Source organism: Plecotus auritus, assembly GCF_963455305.1.
Source record: "Plecotus auritus genome assembly, chromosome: 3".
In the NCBI taxonomy this organism is placed as follows: domain Eukaryota; kingdom Metazoa; phylum Chordata; class Mammalia; order Chiroptera; family Vespertilionidae; genus Plecotus; species Plecotus auritus.
The window spans coordinates 196072293-196090982 of record NC_137772.1 but is presented as its reverse complement, the minus strand read 5'-3'; the positions used below and the strand labels follow the sequence as shown (position 1 = coordinate 196090982).

Genomic DNA, 18690 nt, shown 5'->3' with positions numbered 1-18690 from the left:
CCCTCCCACACAACCCATGCATAAATTTCGTGTACCAGGCCAGTAGTCTTTTAGTAAATTGGTTATTTACTATTTCATATGAGACATCCAGTTTCCATCCACATCATATTAGTACTTCCCCGCAAATATCAAGCAAAAAGAGTTTATTCTAACCCTGGCCAATGGCTGAATTGGTTGGAGCATCATTCCATATACCAAAAGGTTGCTGGTTTGATTCCCAGACAGGGCACATACATAGGTTGTGGGTTTGATCCTCAATCAGGGCACATATATGAGGCAATAGATTGATGTTTCTCTCTCTCTCTCTCTCCCTTCCAAAAAAAGGTGTGTTTTATCTTTTGAATGCTAAAGTAACCTGTTGACTTTTTTTTAAAGGCCTTGAACTGTTTTCTATTTGGAAGGGTTTTATAATCTCTTTCATTTGTATATTTAAAGAAAAAATCTTAAGAAACCATTTTAATTAACTAAACAAAGTTATTCTCAGAAATAAAGCACAATAAATGAACTTTTACAGAATTTATAAAGTCTGACAAATATAATCTTTAAAATACAAGAGTCTAGAACAGACTCTTAGAATACCTAGTTAATTTTCTTCTATCTGCCTAGGACAATGACCTGATGGTTAATCATCATTGCACTGATAAAAAAGAAAAGCCAACTAACTATTTAAAAACAGACTTTAACAACAGTTAAAGGGATGGACTTCTTGCTGCTGCTGTAGGATTCTGAGTTCAGGTAAGAGCCTTTGAGTTTCTCTAATTTCAAAATTTTTTACTATGTGAGAAAATTCCACAAATTTTAAGGACAAAATATAGGGTGTCCCAAAAAATGTATACACACACTTTGTCTTTTTTTTTAATTTTTTTTATTTATTTTTTTTATTGTTTGAAATATTACAAATAGTATTACATATGTCTCCTTTATCCCCCCCCCCCCATTGCACACAATTTGAATAACTATAAAGGAAGTGTTTATTAAAATACATTTCATTTTCAAAATTGAGCTATCAGCTGTTAAAGTGTGTATACATTTTGGGGAGGACATCCTGTATTTTGATGGACATGATAAATATTACACACTTTATTCCTGTGACTGCTACACACTTATGTTCAAAACCCTTAAAACCTATTAAATATCCCTTCTGGAAACAGATGAGCCTCTGATTTATATACTCTTAAAAATAAAATACAGAAAATCAGATATTCATAATTTAAATATAAAGTTTGAAACTCTGTTCCCATTACTTTCTAGAGAACTGGAATTTCAAGTATGAAAATGGGACTCAGGTTACTTTCTCAAAATATGTTACAAGTTAATTATTCTGACTAACTCTATACAATTACTAGACCTAACCCCTATTTCTTTGATTCAATCTTAACTGTACATAATGTAGGGTGGAGAGTGAGCTGACAAACATCAAGAAATGGAAGGTGTCCCAAAGTCACATGCCGACCTCTTGTTTCCTCTTTTCTACTCAAGTTTAACTCAAGGTGAAGGAAAAAGAAAGGTTTTTCAGATAATTCTATCTCTTATTAAAAGGAGGAAAAATGTTCAGCACAGTTCCTGATGCAAACTAAGGACTCAATAAATGTTAGTTCCTTCTCTCATTCAGGAGGGTGGATACCTAATAAGATGATTGTTATTGTCAAAATAAGGTGGAGGATGAAGGAAGTCCCCTTGTAAAAGGGCTGAGAAGTTAGTCCATGCTGTTTCCCATTTTTTCTCCTTAGTTTCACAGGTACAATGTAGAAGTTGGGCCACTTGCTTGCACAGATTTTCTATGATCCCTCAGGTAGTAAAAGCTTTACAGAGATAAGCAGAGGCTGGTGAGAGCCTGCCCTCTGCTCCACCCCAATCAAATTAGGCAGAGCTGGGCTGTTCCGCTCAGGGAGGAAAGAGTTGCAATGCTCTATCTGAATGCCTGTGCTCCTATCTTTTAAACATAAAATTTATTTATATATCATTGTTTGCAACTCTCAGGGGGAAAAAAATATATGTCCATAGAAAAGTACATTTTCAGGTTTAAGCCAAGCCCACATTGATTGGCCAAATTTCTAATTGCTCTGTAGTTATTTATTACAACTTAATCAGTCTAAGAAATGAGGGTAAAGTTGCCTGCATTTCCAACTTTTTTTCTGGATATTTTCCCAATATCTGGGAGAGAAGTTCGGACTGAAATGCAGGAAGAGTAATGACTGCTTTACAGAGTATATGCTCCAGGGAACAACAGTATGGGAGAAGTTATTTCAATGGGGAGTAACTGGGAACATATCTAAGAGAGGAAACTTGGGGCAGAATTACAATCAAGAGATGAGGAAGAACCTTACAGGTTCAGAGGAAACATAGAGAGGGCTGAGAGTTTTTGTTCTTAGGGACAGTGGTTTCATGTGGCTGAAGATGCTTGTGGTGGGGTATTTGGGAAATAAGATTAAAAGTAAGGTCTGGGTTTCGTTTGTGAAGTATCTCAAATAGAAATCATGAATATTTTATTTTGTATGGTACAAGGATCCTCTGAAAGATTTTGATGACATGCATAGGATATTAAAAAGGCAAGAGACAGGATAATTGTGATTTAATCAATTGCAAAAAGCAAGGCTGAAAGTGGTGAGGTAATAGTTTATAAGAATATTTGTTCAGTAACCAAAAATCAACATAGAAACCTAAAGCTAAAGGGTGACTACCCATTTTTCAAATCATTCCTAGAGATTTGCAATGATAGAATTAAGCAATAAAACATTATTTTCTAACATTTATATCCTGAGAGAAGATACAGGAAGAGGTGTTGATGAAAAACAATGACATGAAATTTATCAAAAAGCTGCTTATGACTTTGGGGCCACCCAATTATTGATTTTATCCTCACTCCACTCCACTCAGTAATTGCACAGGAGCACATGGAAAAAGTGGAATAACAGATTAACATAGATGTACAGAGGTGTGAGTTTCTGCAGTCATGCCTGTGTTATTCACATATACAAAAGTGATGATATTTTGACCCTGCTGGTGTGCCTCAGTGTGTGAGCATCCACCTATGAACCAGGAGGTTATTATTCAATTCCCAGTCAGGGCACATGCTTGGGTTGTGGGTTCTATCCCCAGTAGGGGGCATGCAGAAGGCAATTGATCAATGATTCTCATCATTGATGTTTCTATCTCTCCCTCTCCCTTCCTCTCTAAAATCAAATATATATATTAAGTGGTAATATTTTCAGATAGTGATCATTTCTATATTTATACATTATTCAATAAATATACATTATATATTCATGATATTTATATATTTATAATGTAGGGAATCAATAAATCCTTGTTGAATAAATTAATAAAATATATAGGTGATCCTCATTATTTGTAGATTCTAGGTTTGCAAATTGGCCTACTTACTAAAATTAATTTGAATTAATTTGTAACCTCCAAATCAATACTGCACAGAGTAACAAAAAATTGAGTTGTCCAACACACGTGTCCCCAGTTGAGGGAAAAAAACATATGGTTCTTCTTTCTTGTTTCAGCTCTCATACTGTAATCAGGTAGCCTTTTCATAGTCTATCAGTGTCATATTTCTCCGCTTTCTGTTGGTGATTCTGCTGTTAGAACAGCTCCCAAGCATAATGCTGAAGTGCTGTTTAGTGTTCCAAATGCAAGAAGGCTCTGATGTGCCTGATGTATGTATGTTACATAAGCTTCATGTGTTTTAAAATGTTTGTGTGTAATTCTCTGTTATCTTATATGTTCATTGTTTTAATTTATTTCCATAAATTTATCTTTTAACTAAATTATAATCTCCCTAAAGCTAGGACTCTGTGTTTTGTATGTGTGTGCCAACATTCACCTAGCCCAGTGCTCAGACATAATAGGCTCTGAATGAATCAGTGGTTTATGGTTTGATTGATGGTGACCTTGATTTTCTGATTTCTGAATTGTATATTGTTAAAGTGAAATAAGTTACACTTTTTCTTCCTGAATAGGTCATTGCTTTGAACAAAACATCGGGGACAATTGAAAATAGTCACATAATACCTGGAGTTCAACGATGGACCCAAATCAAGATTTAAATAAGACAGCAGAGGCACAACCATCAAGGAAAGGAAAAAGTAAATGCTGCGATGGATTCAAGGTAGAATGAGTTTCATGTTTTCAAACTAAAATAAGTGAAAGGGAGATTTTTTTCTTTAAATAAAAGGCTACCGGTCTTTAAAAAAGAGCATTATACTTCAAATTAGTTTTCAACTGAAGCATACATTGAAATTTTAAAAGAGTTATCCATATCTTGATTTAAATCAGTTTTAAATCTGAAAAAATATATTTTGGTAATATTTCTGATGGCTAAGAGTTTATTAATATTAAATATTTAGAGATAATTTGTTATGTTTTCTTTGGTTCTTGATGGGCCAAAAGAAATTTGTAAATGTGATTAAAATAAAATTGTTGGGTAATGGATATGTAAAAATAGTCTTACAATTGACCTATAACCAGAGAAGATTACTCAGTCTTGTGAATTACTTTGTAGTCTTGACCTTTTAGAGGCCAGCATTTTTTATTTTAATTACTTACATATTGTCTGATGGAAAAGAGATCTGCAATAACAATTGAAAGACCTGGCCTCGTTGCTGACTTAGGAAAGCCATTGAATTTTTCCATGTGCAAGTTAGTAAAAGTAATAATCCTGCTTTTGTCACAAAACTGTGAGACACTAAATAATATAGACCATATTAGGGGTTTTCATAGACATGAAAATGTTACTCCTTGAAGGTACCAAGACTCAGAGACATTGAATATTTGCCTCATTTCATCTAACTAGTAAATTGAAAACCCTTGAACGCAAGTCAAAGCCTTTAAACCCCATTAGGGAAGTTGTGAGGAAATAAAAAAATCACAGCTGACTTTTTACTTCTAGTTTAGTTTTCTTCAGTCAAATTTGTTGTCTTATCAAACTGAGATGAAGGTGGGCAAAGGAAGGCTGGGGAAAATGGGGAAGAAAAGAGATGTTGCTTGGGGTGATGGGCACACAATGCAGTGTGAAGATGTTTTGTTGAGTGTACACTTGAGACCTATATGGTTTTGTAGACCAAGATCACCCCAATAAATTCAATTTTTTAAAAGACCACAGAGATCATTCTCAATTCCAGTAATGTTATATAAGGTCTATTTTAACTTTGTCCAGGGAACATGACTTTTGTTTGTTTGTAGAGATTGCTGGTAAAGTCTGTTCTGATGAAATATTTGAATAATATTTAAGCAGAATGGCAGTCACAAGGAAAAAGTATTGGTTAATGCAATTGTATTACATTCTTCTGTCTGGGGGTAATATGCTATGCTAGATTATTTCTGCTTTTAAATATTGAGGGTTACAGTGATTTTATTTGCACATGCATAGCAAGGTAACAACAAACTGGCTGAAGCAAATAGAGTGGTCCCTTGCAGTATTTGGAGAAAAGTTAGCAAGTTAGTTCTAGCCAGTTTGCGCAGTGGATAGAGCATTGGCCTGCTGACTGAAGGGTCCTGGGTTCAATTCCAGTCAAGAGCACATGCCTTGGATGAAGGCTTCCGGCCCTGTTCGGGGTGCATGTGGAAGGCAATCAATTGATGTGTCTCTCTCACATCAATGTTTCTCTCTTTCTGTCTCTCCCTCTCCCTTCCACTCTCTTGAAAAATCAACAGAAAGGTATCCTCAGGTGAGGATTTTTTTAAAAAAAAAGTTAACAAGTTAGCAGTGTGTATAAAGTTAATTGCAGGCCAATAATGAAGATCAGAGAAGCAATAGTAACAATAATAGCTAAAATGTATGGAACACTTACTATATGCTAGGCACTATTCTCATGTTTTACTTAAATTTATTTACTTCTATCTACTTCATGGATTTCTACCATAATTTCTTACCCCAATTCTGTCAGCTGGATGCTATTATCTCCCTATTACAGATGAAATATATATACTATTTGCTTATTAAATTGTTTAGTCACATACAAGTGATCTGTACATTGTAATGCTATATATAATGTTACTATATGAATATATCATAATTTATTTCTCTGTGGGCATTTAGATTGTTTTCAGGGATTTTATATTATAAATAATGTACATATGAATATTCTCATGCATATCTCCTGGTATAGTTTTTCTTGCCATTACCTTTGACTGAAATTGCTAGAATATAGAGTATGTAGATACTCGATTTTACAAGATTAATGCTAAATTGCTATTTAAGTGGTCATACTAATTTACATGATCATAAGGAATTTATAAGAGAAAATCAGGATACATATTCTCTCCAGCACTTGGCATCATTAGACTTCTTGATATTTTGCCATGTAAATGATTATTTTTCTAATTTTTTTCAGATAATTTTATTGTTAGTGCATAGAAATGCAACTGATTTGTATAGAAATGCAACTTTTTCAGTGTTGATTTTGTATTCTACATCTTTACTGAATTAATTTATAAGTTCTTGTTTGTGGAGTCTTTAGAGTTTTCTACATATAGAAACCAGGGACAATTTTACTTCTTCACTTATGAACTGTCTACATTTTATTTATTTTTCTTGCCAAAATTACTCTGGTTAGAACTTCCAGCACTAACTCCGTTGAATAGAAGAGGACAGAATTGGCATATCTGCCTTTTCAGTGTTTTACCATTGAGTATGATGTTAACTATGTGCTTTTCATATATGGCTTTTATTATGTGAAGGTACTTTCTTCTGTTCCTAATTTGTTGAGTGTTTTTATCACAAAAGGGTGTTGAATTCTGTCCATTGCTTTTCTGCATCTGTTAATATAATCACGTGGCTTTGTCTTTCATTTTGTTAATGTGATACACTGATTGATTTTCATATGTTGAACCAGATGTGCATTCCAGGTATAAATTCCACTTGGTCAAAGTATATGATCTTCTTAATGTGTTATTGGATTCTGTTTGCTAGTATTTTGTTGAAGATTTTTGCATCACTATTCATCAGGGATATTGATCTGTAGATTTCTTTTTGATCTGTTGATGCCTTTGTCTGGTTTTGATAAGAGGGTAATGTGACATGATGGAATGAATTTGGAAGTGTTCCCTCCTCTTTGATTCTTTGGAAGAGTTTGAGAAGGATTAGCATTAATTTTCCTTTACATATTTGTTAGAATCTCCAGTAAAGCCATCTAGCCATGGGCTTTCTTTGTTGGAAGTTTCCTTCTTATTACTGCTTCAATCTCCTCACTAGATTTAGATATATTTAGGCTTTTTAGTTCTTCACTAGAGGCCCAATGCACGAAATTCATGCAAGGGGCTTGACCCTCACAGCCGTGACGGCTTGCCTTGGCCCTTGCAGCCCCAGCTTGGTCTGGAAGGACGTCCGAAAGGTCGTTCCACTGTCTGGTCTAATTAGCATATTATGCTTTTATTATTATAGATTATTCAATCTTGGTAAGTTGTATATTTCTAGTAACTTATTCATTTCTTAAGATTAGCCAGTTTGTTAGCATGTAATTGCTCATCGTAGTTTTATAATTTATTTTATTTCTGTGACATCATTTGTAATGTTTCCTCTTTCATTTGCAATGTTAGCTGTTTAAATCTTCTCTCTTTTTCTTACTTAATCTTGCTTAGGGTTTGTCAATTTTGTTGATCTCTTAAAAAATCTAAGTGTTACTTTCATTAATTGCTTTATATTCCCTTTTTATTTACCTCTAATCTTTTATTATTTTTTTCCTTTTGATAACTTTGGATTTAGTTTATTCTTCTTTTTGAGGTGTAAGGTTAGGTTGTTGATTTAAGATCTTTACTTTTAATGCAATCATTTATCACTTTAAACTTTCCCCTTAGTCCTGCTTTTACTATATCCCAGATGGTTTAATATGTTGTATTTTCATTTGCATTTGTTTTTCAAGTATTTCCTAAATTCCCTTGTGATTTATTCTTTGATCCACAGGTTGTTTAAGAGTATGTTGTTAATTTCCACATATTTGTGGATTTTCCCAACTTCCTCCTGCTATTGATTTCTAGTTTTATTCCATTGTGATCAGAAAAGATACATTATATTATTTCAATCTTATTAAATTTTTAAGATGTTTTGTGGTCTAATATGTGGTCTCTCATATAGAATGTTTCATTTGCACTTGAGAAAAATATATATTCTGCTGCTTCTTGGTGGAGTGTTCTGTATATACCTAAGTCCAATTGGGTCCAATGGCTTATGGTGTTGTACAAGTCAAATGTTTCCTTATGATTTTTTGTCTGGTTGTTCATATTGAAAGTGGGGTATGAATCTCTTACTCTTATTGTGTTTCCATTTCTGCCTTTAGCTCTGTCAATGTTTGCTTCATATATTTGGGTGTTCTAATGTTAGGTGCATGTATATTTATAATTGTTATAACTTCCTAATAAATTGACCCTTTATCATTATATAATGTTCTTCTTTTTCTCTTGTGATGATTTTTGTCTTAAAATATATTTTGTTTGATATAACTACTGCTATTGGGGTTCTTATTTACATGGAATATATTTTCCCATCTGTTCAGGCAGCTGTAACAAAAATACAATGGCTCAAGCAACAAACACTTATTTCTTATAGTTCTGGAGACTGAGAAATATATGATCAATGTGATGACAATGGTCCACTTTTTTTTTCTTTATTGGTAAAGGTATTACATATGTGTCCTTATCCCCCCCCATTGCCCCCCCAACCCCCACTCATGCCCTCACCCCCCTGTTGTCTGCATCCATTGGTTAGGCTTATATGCATGCATACAAGTCCTTTGGTTGATCTTTCCCCCTTACCCCCTCCCTCTTCTACCTTCCCTCTGAGGTTTGACAGTCTGGTCGATGCTTCTCTGTCTCTGGATCTGTTTTTGTTCATCAGTTTACGTTGTTCATTATATTCCACAAATGAGTGAGATCATGTGATGTTTAGCTTTCTCTGACAGGCTTATTTCACTTAGCATAATGCTCTCTAGTTCCATCCATTCTGTTGCAAATGGTAAGAATTCCTTCTTTTTACAGCAGCATAGTATTCCATTGTGTATTAGGCGTCTTCAAACTATGGCCCGCAGGCCACATGCGGCCCACCGAGGACATTTATCCGGCCCGCTGGGTGCCACTGCCTGTCCTGCTTAGCAGCCAATTCGTCCCAGGCCCGCAGTGCGCATAGGAATTTGTTCAGTTTTTTTTTTAAACTATAGTCCGGCCCTCCAACGGTCTGAGGGACAGTGAACTGGCCCCCTGTTTAAAAAGTCTGAGGACCCCTGGAGATAGTACATTTACACAATGGTCCACTTCTTGATTCATAGATAGGTGTCTTCTCATTGTGTCTTTATATGTTGGAAAAAAGGCATGAGAGCTCTCTGCATCTCTCTCTCTCTCTCTCTCTCTCTCTCTCTCTCTCTCTCTCTAATTCTCACCTGAGGACATGTTTTTATTAATTTTAGAGAGAGAGGAAGGGAGAGAGAGAGAAACAGAGCATAAAATTAGAAAGGTAAAAAGGAGTATTTGTGGGGAAGGGATATCCAGTGGGGGAGGCTATAGGCCATTGGAAAGACTAGAAATTACTGTGACTGGAATGGAAGGAAAGGGAATGTTGGCATGATCTAATATTCAGTTAGGAAGACTTTTTCTTCATACTGTGTTGAGAAGAGACTGTAGATGAGAACAGATGCAGAAAGATCTATTAGGAGGCTAATGCAATAATCCATGCTAGACAGGGTGGTAGCTACCACTGGTAGTGTAGGGGGTAATGAGAAGGGCTTGTCTAAGTCAGCGTGACCTGCTCTAACAGAATGCTGTAGAGTCAGTGGTTTAAACAACTTAAATTGACTTCTCACAGTTCTGGAGATTGGAACCCAACATGACTGGGTTCTGGTGAGAACCCACTTTCTGATTTTCAGATGGTTATCTTTTGGGGGTCTTTGCATGGCAAGGAAAGAGAGAAGCAAACTCTAATAAGGACAATAATCTTATCATGAGGGTTCCACATGATAAAGAGATTGTGGTTTCAACATATGAACTGAGTGGGGGATAGAAACATGTAATGCATAACAAGATTAGATTTTCATACTAGAAGCAAAAGGAACTTGTGAGTATGAATATGGATTATAAGAAGGATGAATCAATAAATTTTGTTAACATGAAATTGAAAATAAAACATCTACAACCTATGAGGTTAAAAATACTTTTGAGAACATTAAATATACTGCTTTGTTTTCTTCATTTTAATTTGGATTTCTCCAATAGTAGTAGTGTTTAATAAATGAAAACTTTCCATTGTTTTCACCTGGCTTTCCTGGTAGTGCTATGTCTGATAACATGTAGCCTTTATCCTCAAAGTTAGCTTATGCTGTTCATTTTGGGAATAATAGCTTATCATCATAGCCACCTCAGACCATTATCTAGTTTCTTATCAATCAGTTCATGACATTAATTTAAAAATCTGATGTTGTAATCATGTTAGAAAATGATGCTTTATTAGTATAGTGATGCTAACATTATACTGAAAAAGGACTAAGAAGTACCAGTTGGTACAGAGGAAAGGTAGGTATTTTTTTATGATAAAATAAGGTTTTTAAGTAAAGAGGAAAGGCTATTTTAATTAACATATAAACATGTAGTTCTGTGAGTAAGCATTTTTCCTTTCCCTTCTGCTTTTTCTTAGATGTTCTTGGCAGCCCTCTCATTCACCTTTATTTCTAGGGCACTAAGTGGAGCCATTATGAAAAGTTCCATCACCCAAATAGAAAGAAGATTTGACTTAACATCTTCTGTTGCTGGCTTAATTGATGGAAGCTTTGAAATTGGTAAGTTTTATTTCTCTTTTGATTATTACTTAGTAACCAGATTTGCAGAGGTAAAAACTTTTCATATATGCTCTTCACCACTGGTTCTCAATAATGGATAAATTTGCCTCCATTTGGCATCATCTGAAGACATTTTGGGTTGTCATAACTGAGGGGGGAAGGCTTGCTAATGGCATCTTGTAGTAAAAGTCAGGAATGTACTGAACATCCTACAGTGCACAGAGCAGCCCCAACATTGACATCCATCCCAGAATGTCAATAGTACAGAGGTTGAAAAACCCTGATTTATACAATCTCATTACTTACAAACAAATACTTTTCAGGGCTTTACCTTCCCTCTCTCAAGCTTCCCTATTACAAACAAACAAAAAAAAAGTTTTTTTCTAATTGGAGAGAGAATTATTATTTTGATTATTTGAGGAGGAAAGAACAGCTTTAGAAGAACCTCTGTTAAGTTTCTACTGTTTAACTGGGTGTAAAATTTGGGTTAAAAGTCTTTTTTTAGTCCCTTGCTTTGTTGTCTTCATTTTGATTTAGATTTCTCTCATAATAATGAGGGTTTTATAGAATTATTGAACATTATTTTATCTTATTTTATAAATTAGAGCTCATTGCCTCTGCCCATTTTTCCTTTTTTTCTCACTGTTTAATAACTTAAAAGGTCTTTAAAATTATGTCTGTTGTATAGTTTACAAATATTTTCTACAATTTGTTGTTTATCTCTTAACTTTAAAATGTCTATAATAATAAAAGCATAATATGCTAATTAGACCAGATGTCCTTCCGGACATCCTTCTGGATGACCTTCAGGATGAAACCGGAGCTGTGAGGGCCGTGGTGGCTGCCTTGGCGGCAGGGACTGAGGCAGAGCCCCAACCCCCAACCTCACCCCCCCACCGGCTGCTGCAGCTGGCAAGGGCTGAGGCAGAGGTGACCACCGTGGCAGCAGGTGGGGGCCGAGACAGCCACTGAGGCGGAGGGGGCCGAGCCCCTTGAATAAATTTCGTGCATCAGGTCTCTAGTATTTAGATGCTGAGTGAAAAATAATTGTATGAAGGAAGACACATCTATTTTTTTGTTATGAATTCTGACTTTTCATGATCCAAAGGATATTACACCCTAAATATCCTTCACTCTTTCACCTCCCTGGTTTAGTGACACCGTCTAGCATGTTAGTATTAGTCTGTTAATCTATTTAATTAAATAATCTAATTTATTATATGTCTCCTTTAATTCTAATTTACTGTATGTCTCTTTTTATTGCAAAATTGCTTCTTAATATTTTTTAAAAACCTTGTAGCTGTTTAACAGCACTTATTTTGACTTGGATATAAGTTTTACTGGTTTCTTTGCTTGCCACTGTTTCTTGACTCTTATGACTTCAAATCTCATGCTTATTTTTTCCTGAAGATTATTTTCATGCAGCTATTTTTTCCAGAAATATTCGAACACATGACATTTTCTGAGCCCTTGCTTGTTGTAAAATGTATTTATTTTACTATCATAGTCAAGCGATAATTTGTCTGAGTATATAAATAAAAGTTCAAAATCTATTTTCCCTCAGAACATTTAAAAACATTTATCTACTGTTTTATGTACCTAATGTTGTACGATAAATCATTACCAATATCCTTGTCATGCACCGACAGGTACCTCTTCTTTATTCCTGAATTTCAGAAATTTTACCAGCATACACCCAGGATTATGGCTTTTACATTACTTATGGTGGAGAAATTTTCATCTGAAGGCTTGAGACTTCGTTTACTTCACTGAATTTGTTTTATAATTTTATATTTCTTTCTTCCCCTCCATTTTCTTCTGAGGCATCTATATGATGAATATTAAATTTTCTGGCTATTTTTTCTTTACGTTTTTCTTTCTAAGATTCTACTTTTTATTTTTATATTCCAACAATATTATTTGATGCTGTCACTCATCTTATCCTATCAGGCCCCAACAAGTGCATTTTAATGATATTTTAAATTTATAATACTTTATTATTCTCTTATTATTTTTAGCCTTTCAGTTCTTCTTTTATGGATATCCACGTAACTCTAAAATACTAAATAGATTTTTTTCAGTTTCTCCTCTTTTTAGTTTTTTTATTTAACTCTTTCCTCACAGGTTACTTTATCTGCCGGTTCATTTTTGTGGCTCTTATTTCCTGCTATTTTTTTCCATCAAATGTTCAGTAATTCTTGGTTGTTGTCTGTTTGTTATTATACTTGTAGCTCAGATGGATCAGAATTGGTTGTGACTCCCTCCACTTGGAATGCTCTTTTTCCCCTTTTTCATGTAAATAATTTATACTCAGTATTCAATCTCCTGACCCCTCCTCCAGGAAACTTTTCTGAAACGCTTAATTAATTTAAGCTCCCCCTTTCTGTGGTCTAACAGCACATCTGTCTATTTGTATGTTTTCATCACTGGTATGTAAGCATCTAGAGGACAGACAGATATCATGGTTCATTTTTATATATTTCTGGATCCCAACACCATGACAAGTATTTAACTGGAATTTAAAGAATGCTAGAGTGAACAAATAAGTGCATGAATGAATACCTTTCCCTCAGGTCAGAAAGTTTTTCTCCATTTTTCTTCATTCCAGTGCAATCCAGTTAACTCCAAATTCTGCAATAAAATATTGCTTCACTAACATTGCAAGTAAGTCAAGAGCTTTTTTTTGTATCTGAAACCTATTCTACTTATAATTGAACCCATAAAACTTTACAGTGAGTGGTTTATTATAAGTGCATTTTATCTTCTCAATTAAATTGCATGGTCTTTGAGGGATAATACCATGTTCTATGCTCTATGTATGTTCATTCTGGGGCCTTCCATTCTACTGAGCACAAAATTAGACTCGATTTTTGCTATAGTGAACATATAAAAATAATGTTGTCCTCTTTCTAGGAAATTTGTTTGTGATTGTATTTGTGAGTTACTTTGGATCCAAACTACACAGACCAAAAGTAATTGGAATTGGTTGCTTCATTATGGGCATTGGAAGTATTTTGACCGCTTTACCACATTTCTTCATGGGATAGTAAGTGTTAAACAGCTCTGTGCCATTAATTACCATTTACTTGTAAATTAATGATAGAATTTATTTTTTTCCTTTTAGATAAGCAGTCACCTTTTGAGAGCAATACCCACTAAGTATGTGTAGAAATGGAGTTTATTTTGTATGTAATAGTTAACTCACTGCATTAGATACCCTGGCTTTCACCAAATTTGAAATGTAAATAGCATTGAATAAAGTGTACAGTTTTATCAGAAATAAGTAAGATCTCTATGACTTTTTAGTATAACATATATGTATATTCACGCCTTTGCCTATAAGATTTTATATATTCAATAAACTTCACCACTCAACCTGCTGCCATTTGGGTTTCTCTGGTACCATAGCCATTGAGAGTGTTCTTCCTAAGATGACTGTGTAGTTAAGATTAGAGTCAGGCCTGGCCGGCGTGGCTCAGTGGTTGAGCATCAACCTATGAAGCAGGAGGTCACAGGTCAATTTTCAGTCAGGGCACATGCCTGGGTTGTGGGCTCGAGCCTCTATAGGGGGCATGCAGAAGCAGCCGATCAATGATTCTCTCTCATCATTGATGTTTCTATCTCTCTCTCCCTCTCCCTTTCTCTCTGAAATAAATAAAAAATAAATAAATAAAAACCTAGAGTCAGATACTCACAACAGCAAACCTACAACAGGGGTGGCTTAAATAAGATAGAGGTTTATTTTTCACACACAAAGTTAATGCAGCTGTCCCAGGGATGGTAAGTCCGTGTCTCTTTTTATCATATTGCTCTGCAATGGTCCAAATTGTGGCAACCTTGTTCCAGGCAACAGGTCAGAGGAAGGGGAAGAACAAGGAGAAGAAAGAGAGTGCACACAGCCTGGGGGTTAGGGAATATTTTCGGAAGTTCAGCACTTCTGACTTCACATTGACCAAAACTCATTTATGTTTCACATCCAGATATGAAGACATTAGAAAAAATAGACTTTATTCCAAGTTGGCATGCTACTAGCTAAAAATTCCACCCTCTATTACAATGGAAAGAGAGAAGAATGGATATTGAGAGACAACGAGCAGTTTCTGCTAAAAATATTAATTACCTACTCATTGCCAAAGCCAACAATCATGCCTTTGGTTCCATATTAATTCCTTTCCTCACCCCTCCCCCACCCCCATATTTGACTTTCATAAGCACCTTCTTCTTCCTGGTACTTCTCCTTCTGATTTTCACTGTATTATTTTCTCTTGATTTATTTGCTATCTTTGTGGTTTCTTCATCATGCTCATCCTTTTCTTCAGCTGCTGTCACCAGACTGTCAGTTATCCCCTAAATTCCCTCTTCAATCTTCACTTTTCATTCTAGATGATTCATATGGATTGTATGCATTAAATGCAACTATCACCTATGCATGGTGACTTTTCCTTACACTCAAGATCTAAATAACCAACTGCCTCATATACATCTCCAATTTAACATCCTACAAAGTATTTCCCATCCATATATTAAAAACTGAATTCATATCTGTACCAAAAGCAGCTCGGATTTTTCACATTCACTCTTTCCATGACTCATATTTACCCCCAAAGAAACTCAAACCAAAGTCAATGGCTTCATTCACCCTAGACTTTTTCTTTATTTCAACACAAATGACCAGTGGTCACGAAATCTTGCTTATTCTGTCTGTCTGTCAAAGTTGTACCATCCTTTCATCCCATTGTCCCAAACCTACTTGAGGCTTCCCTCCTTTCTGGCCTGGACTTTTTGCTGCCTATCTATCCTTCAGTCTAACTCATATTCTATATTAGAGTATTCATTTTAAAATGCAAATTTAATTATTTTATCCTTGCTTAAAATTCCCAATTTCTAGAGAAGCGTTTTTTAAACTTCAGATTCTGAACTACTAGTGGACCAAAAAATTGATTCGATTAATTATTGAAACCAATAATAGGATAGGATCGAATTGAATAAAATAGAAGAATATACAATGTGAATAGAAACAAATATTGTTGATTGAAACTTTTGGTTGTTAGTGTGTAATGTGTGTGTGCATATGTACGTATTGTGATTGTGATACAAAATACATTTCTTACTGTTGGTCAGTCAAAAATATTGAATACTGCTTCCCTGTGGATTAATATCTATACTCATTTACATATACAGGTTGTTCATCGATTTAGTCCTTATCTATCTTCTTAACTTCATTTTACACTGCTCTCCATGATCCAATATCACATCCCAGGCTTGCAGTTTCCCGAATATGCCCTAATAAGTCATACCTCTGCACCTGGTGTTTCTTACTCTCTTGAATACTTTATCTAGCTATTAAACACCTATCCATCTTCAAGATTCATCTCACATGTCATCCTCACTGAGAAGTCTTCTCTAATCCAATCCCCTTGACCTCAAGTAAAGTGTATCATTCCTTTTTTCTTGTGACAACTCAGGATCTGGTGTATTAAATTTATCATTTGTATCATATATGCTCATATTAGAGAGTGTCCAATTCCCTAAGTATAAAAAGTATGATTTATCTCTAGGTTGTTTTTGTTTGTTTGTTTGTTGGAGCTGAGTATAATACCTGGCATATAGTAGGCTGTCCCTTGGAGCTCATGAGGTGCCTTACTGTTTTTGGATATCAGCATGTGTCCCCATTCTAGCTCTATCAACTGTTATTCTTAAGTTCTTCCACATCAAATGAAAATGAATTAGAACTTTTTAAACTAAGATTGAAGAGTCAGGCTTATGATAGTGTGTGTGTATGTGTGTGTGTGTGTGTGTGTGTGTGTGTTCATGAAAGAAAATATAACAAATTATTGATAGAAAAATGTAGATGAGTTAGTATGTATTACAGATTGATTTGGAAAAAACTGTTCCAAAGTTTATTAAACGTTATAAAGTTTATCAGATAGTTTAAATTGTGACTATCTTTGAAGATGATTCAAAGGGATGGAAGATTCCGTAAGAAGGTTGTTGTTTTTTTAAGAAAAAGGCATTAAACCAAGATATTTCACTCCTTGACCAGTTTATAAACACTCCTGGGATGGTAGTAACATGATAATCCTTGCCTGAGGAGTAGTAAATGCTATTGCTTAGAGAACAGCCCTATTTCACTTTCATTCATCACCTAAAATAGAAGCTGGGAAGTTGACAAAAAGAATTCATATTATTTGGAGAAGAGAGTGGTGCAAATAAAGAGGAAATTTTCTCTGTATTTCTGGGAAAAGTAAAAATATTCAGTAGCTAAACAAAAATTTAAATCTAGGCCCTGTCTCGGTAGCTCAATTTGTTGGAGTTTTGTCCTGATATGTCAATATTTCAGGTTCAATCCCTAGTCAGGGAATATATAAGAGTCAATCAATAAATGCATAGATGCATAGGTGGGTGCAATAGTGAATTGATATTTCTCTCTCTCTCTCTCTCTCTCTCTCTCTCTCTCAAGTCAATAAACATGTTTAAAAGTTAAATCTAGTGATGTTCTTACAGTTACAGGTATTCTAAAGAAGCCTATATTAATCCACAAGAGAACTCAACATCAAGCTTAGCAACCTGTTCAATTAAACAAAACGTGTTACTTAAAACATCACTCGAGAAAGAGGGAAAAGGTAAGAATTGAACTGACACTAGTGAATATTAGCATAACTAATAAATATTCTAAAATTTATCAACTTAATTATATCTGTAAAAATGATTAGCAAAATTGATTTAAAACAAATAGGAAAAAAACACTTGCATTTTACAATAGTGTTAATATATAATATATAAAGAGCTTTTAGAAAAATAATAAAGAGTAATATTTTGGTAGGAAATAGGCAAAAATATGTGCATTTAAAATAAAGAGGGAAGTGAATACATATATTAAAATGTAACTTTACTTTTTGTGAAACAAATGGGAAATTGTTACACCAAGATTTTTTTTACCTATTAAAACACAAATCATAATATATAATTACAAATTATAACACCCATTAAAGGTTTTTCTACCTAGTATGAAAAGATTAAAAATAAAAATAAATGAGGTAGAGGAAAAGATACATTTATGTTTTACTGGGAATGTATAACTCTTTGGAGGTTAATTTTCAATATAGTAAAGAACAAAAATATGAATATCTGATTAAAATAAAACACTCTCTTGCCTACATAGGTTGGGAAAAGGAATCTGACTCACATACATGGGTATATGTCCTAATGGGTAATTTGCTTCGTGGAATTGGGGAAAGCCCCATACAACCCTTGGGGATTTCTTACCTGGATGATTTTGCTAAAGAAGGAGAGACTTCTTTTTATATGGGTAATGTACAGAACAATATTAGATTTTATGATTACTTTCCCTGGGTCTGCCATTGAAATAATAGGGTTTCTTAATTTATTCTTTTTTCACTTTTTATTAAATTTACTGGGGTGACACTGCTTAACAAAATTATACAGGTTTCAGGTGCACAATTATATAATGCATCGTCTATATGTTGTATTGTGTGCTCATCACCTCATCAAGTCTCCTTCTATCACCATTTATCCTCCCAAACTCTCCTCCACCTCCTCTCACCCCCATCCCCTGGCAATCACCATCAATCATTCTTTTACTTATTAAAATTTTTATTTGGAAAAATCTATTGTATAATGTTACTTTTAAAAACATATTGAATAAGAACCATGTATTTCTGGCATCTGATAAAATAGTTTTGTAATATTTTCAGGTACTTTGTTTGCAATAGCAATGATTGGTCCAATCCTTGGCTTTACAGTGGGATCTCTGTTTTCTAAAATGTATGTGGATATTGGATATGTAGATCTGAGTAAGTATAATCAGAACAAGGTAACATGATAATGCTTTCCAAGTACAGGACATCATTCCCAAATAATTTAATTAATTTTTTCAATAGTCCTTTGCTCACAATCAAAAGTT

The 18690-nt window shown here is 34.5% G+C and overlaps 1 protein-coding gene across 2 annotated transcripts in view; it reads left to right on the top strand.

The window, feature by feature from the left end:
- The first annotated feature begins 669 nt into the window (after nt 1-669).
- The window catches only part of LOC308244909 (solute carrier organic anion transporter family member 1B3-like), a 48427-nt gene continuing 30406 nt past the window's right edge, over nt 670-18690 (top strand). Inside the window, exons 1-7 of one of the 2 annotated variants that reach the window (XM_080661252.1) lie at nt 670-735; nt 3969-4117; nt 10625-10766; nt 13680-13812; nt 17271-17389; nt 17929-18075; nt 18482-18580. In XM_080661252.1, the coding sequence (XP_080517378.1) occupies nt 4034-4117; nt 10625-10766; nt 13680-13812; nt 17271-17389; nt 17929-18075; nt 18482-18580 (724 nt within the window). In that variant the 5' untranslated portion in view covers nt 670-735; nt 3969-4033. Of the gene's footprint in view, nt 736-3458; nt 3531-3968; nt 4118-10624; nt 10767-13679; nt 13813-17270; nt 17390-17928; nt 18076-18481; nt 18581-18690 lie in introns of those variants that run through there. The other variant, XM_080661253.1, reaches the window with a different exon arrangement.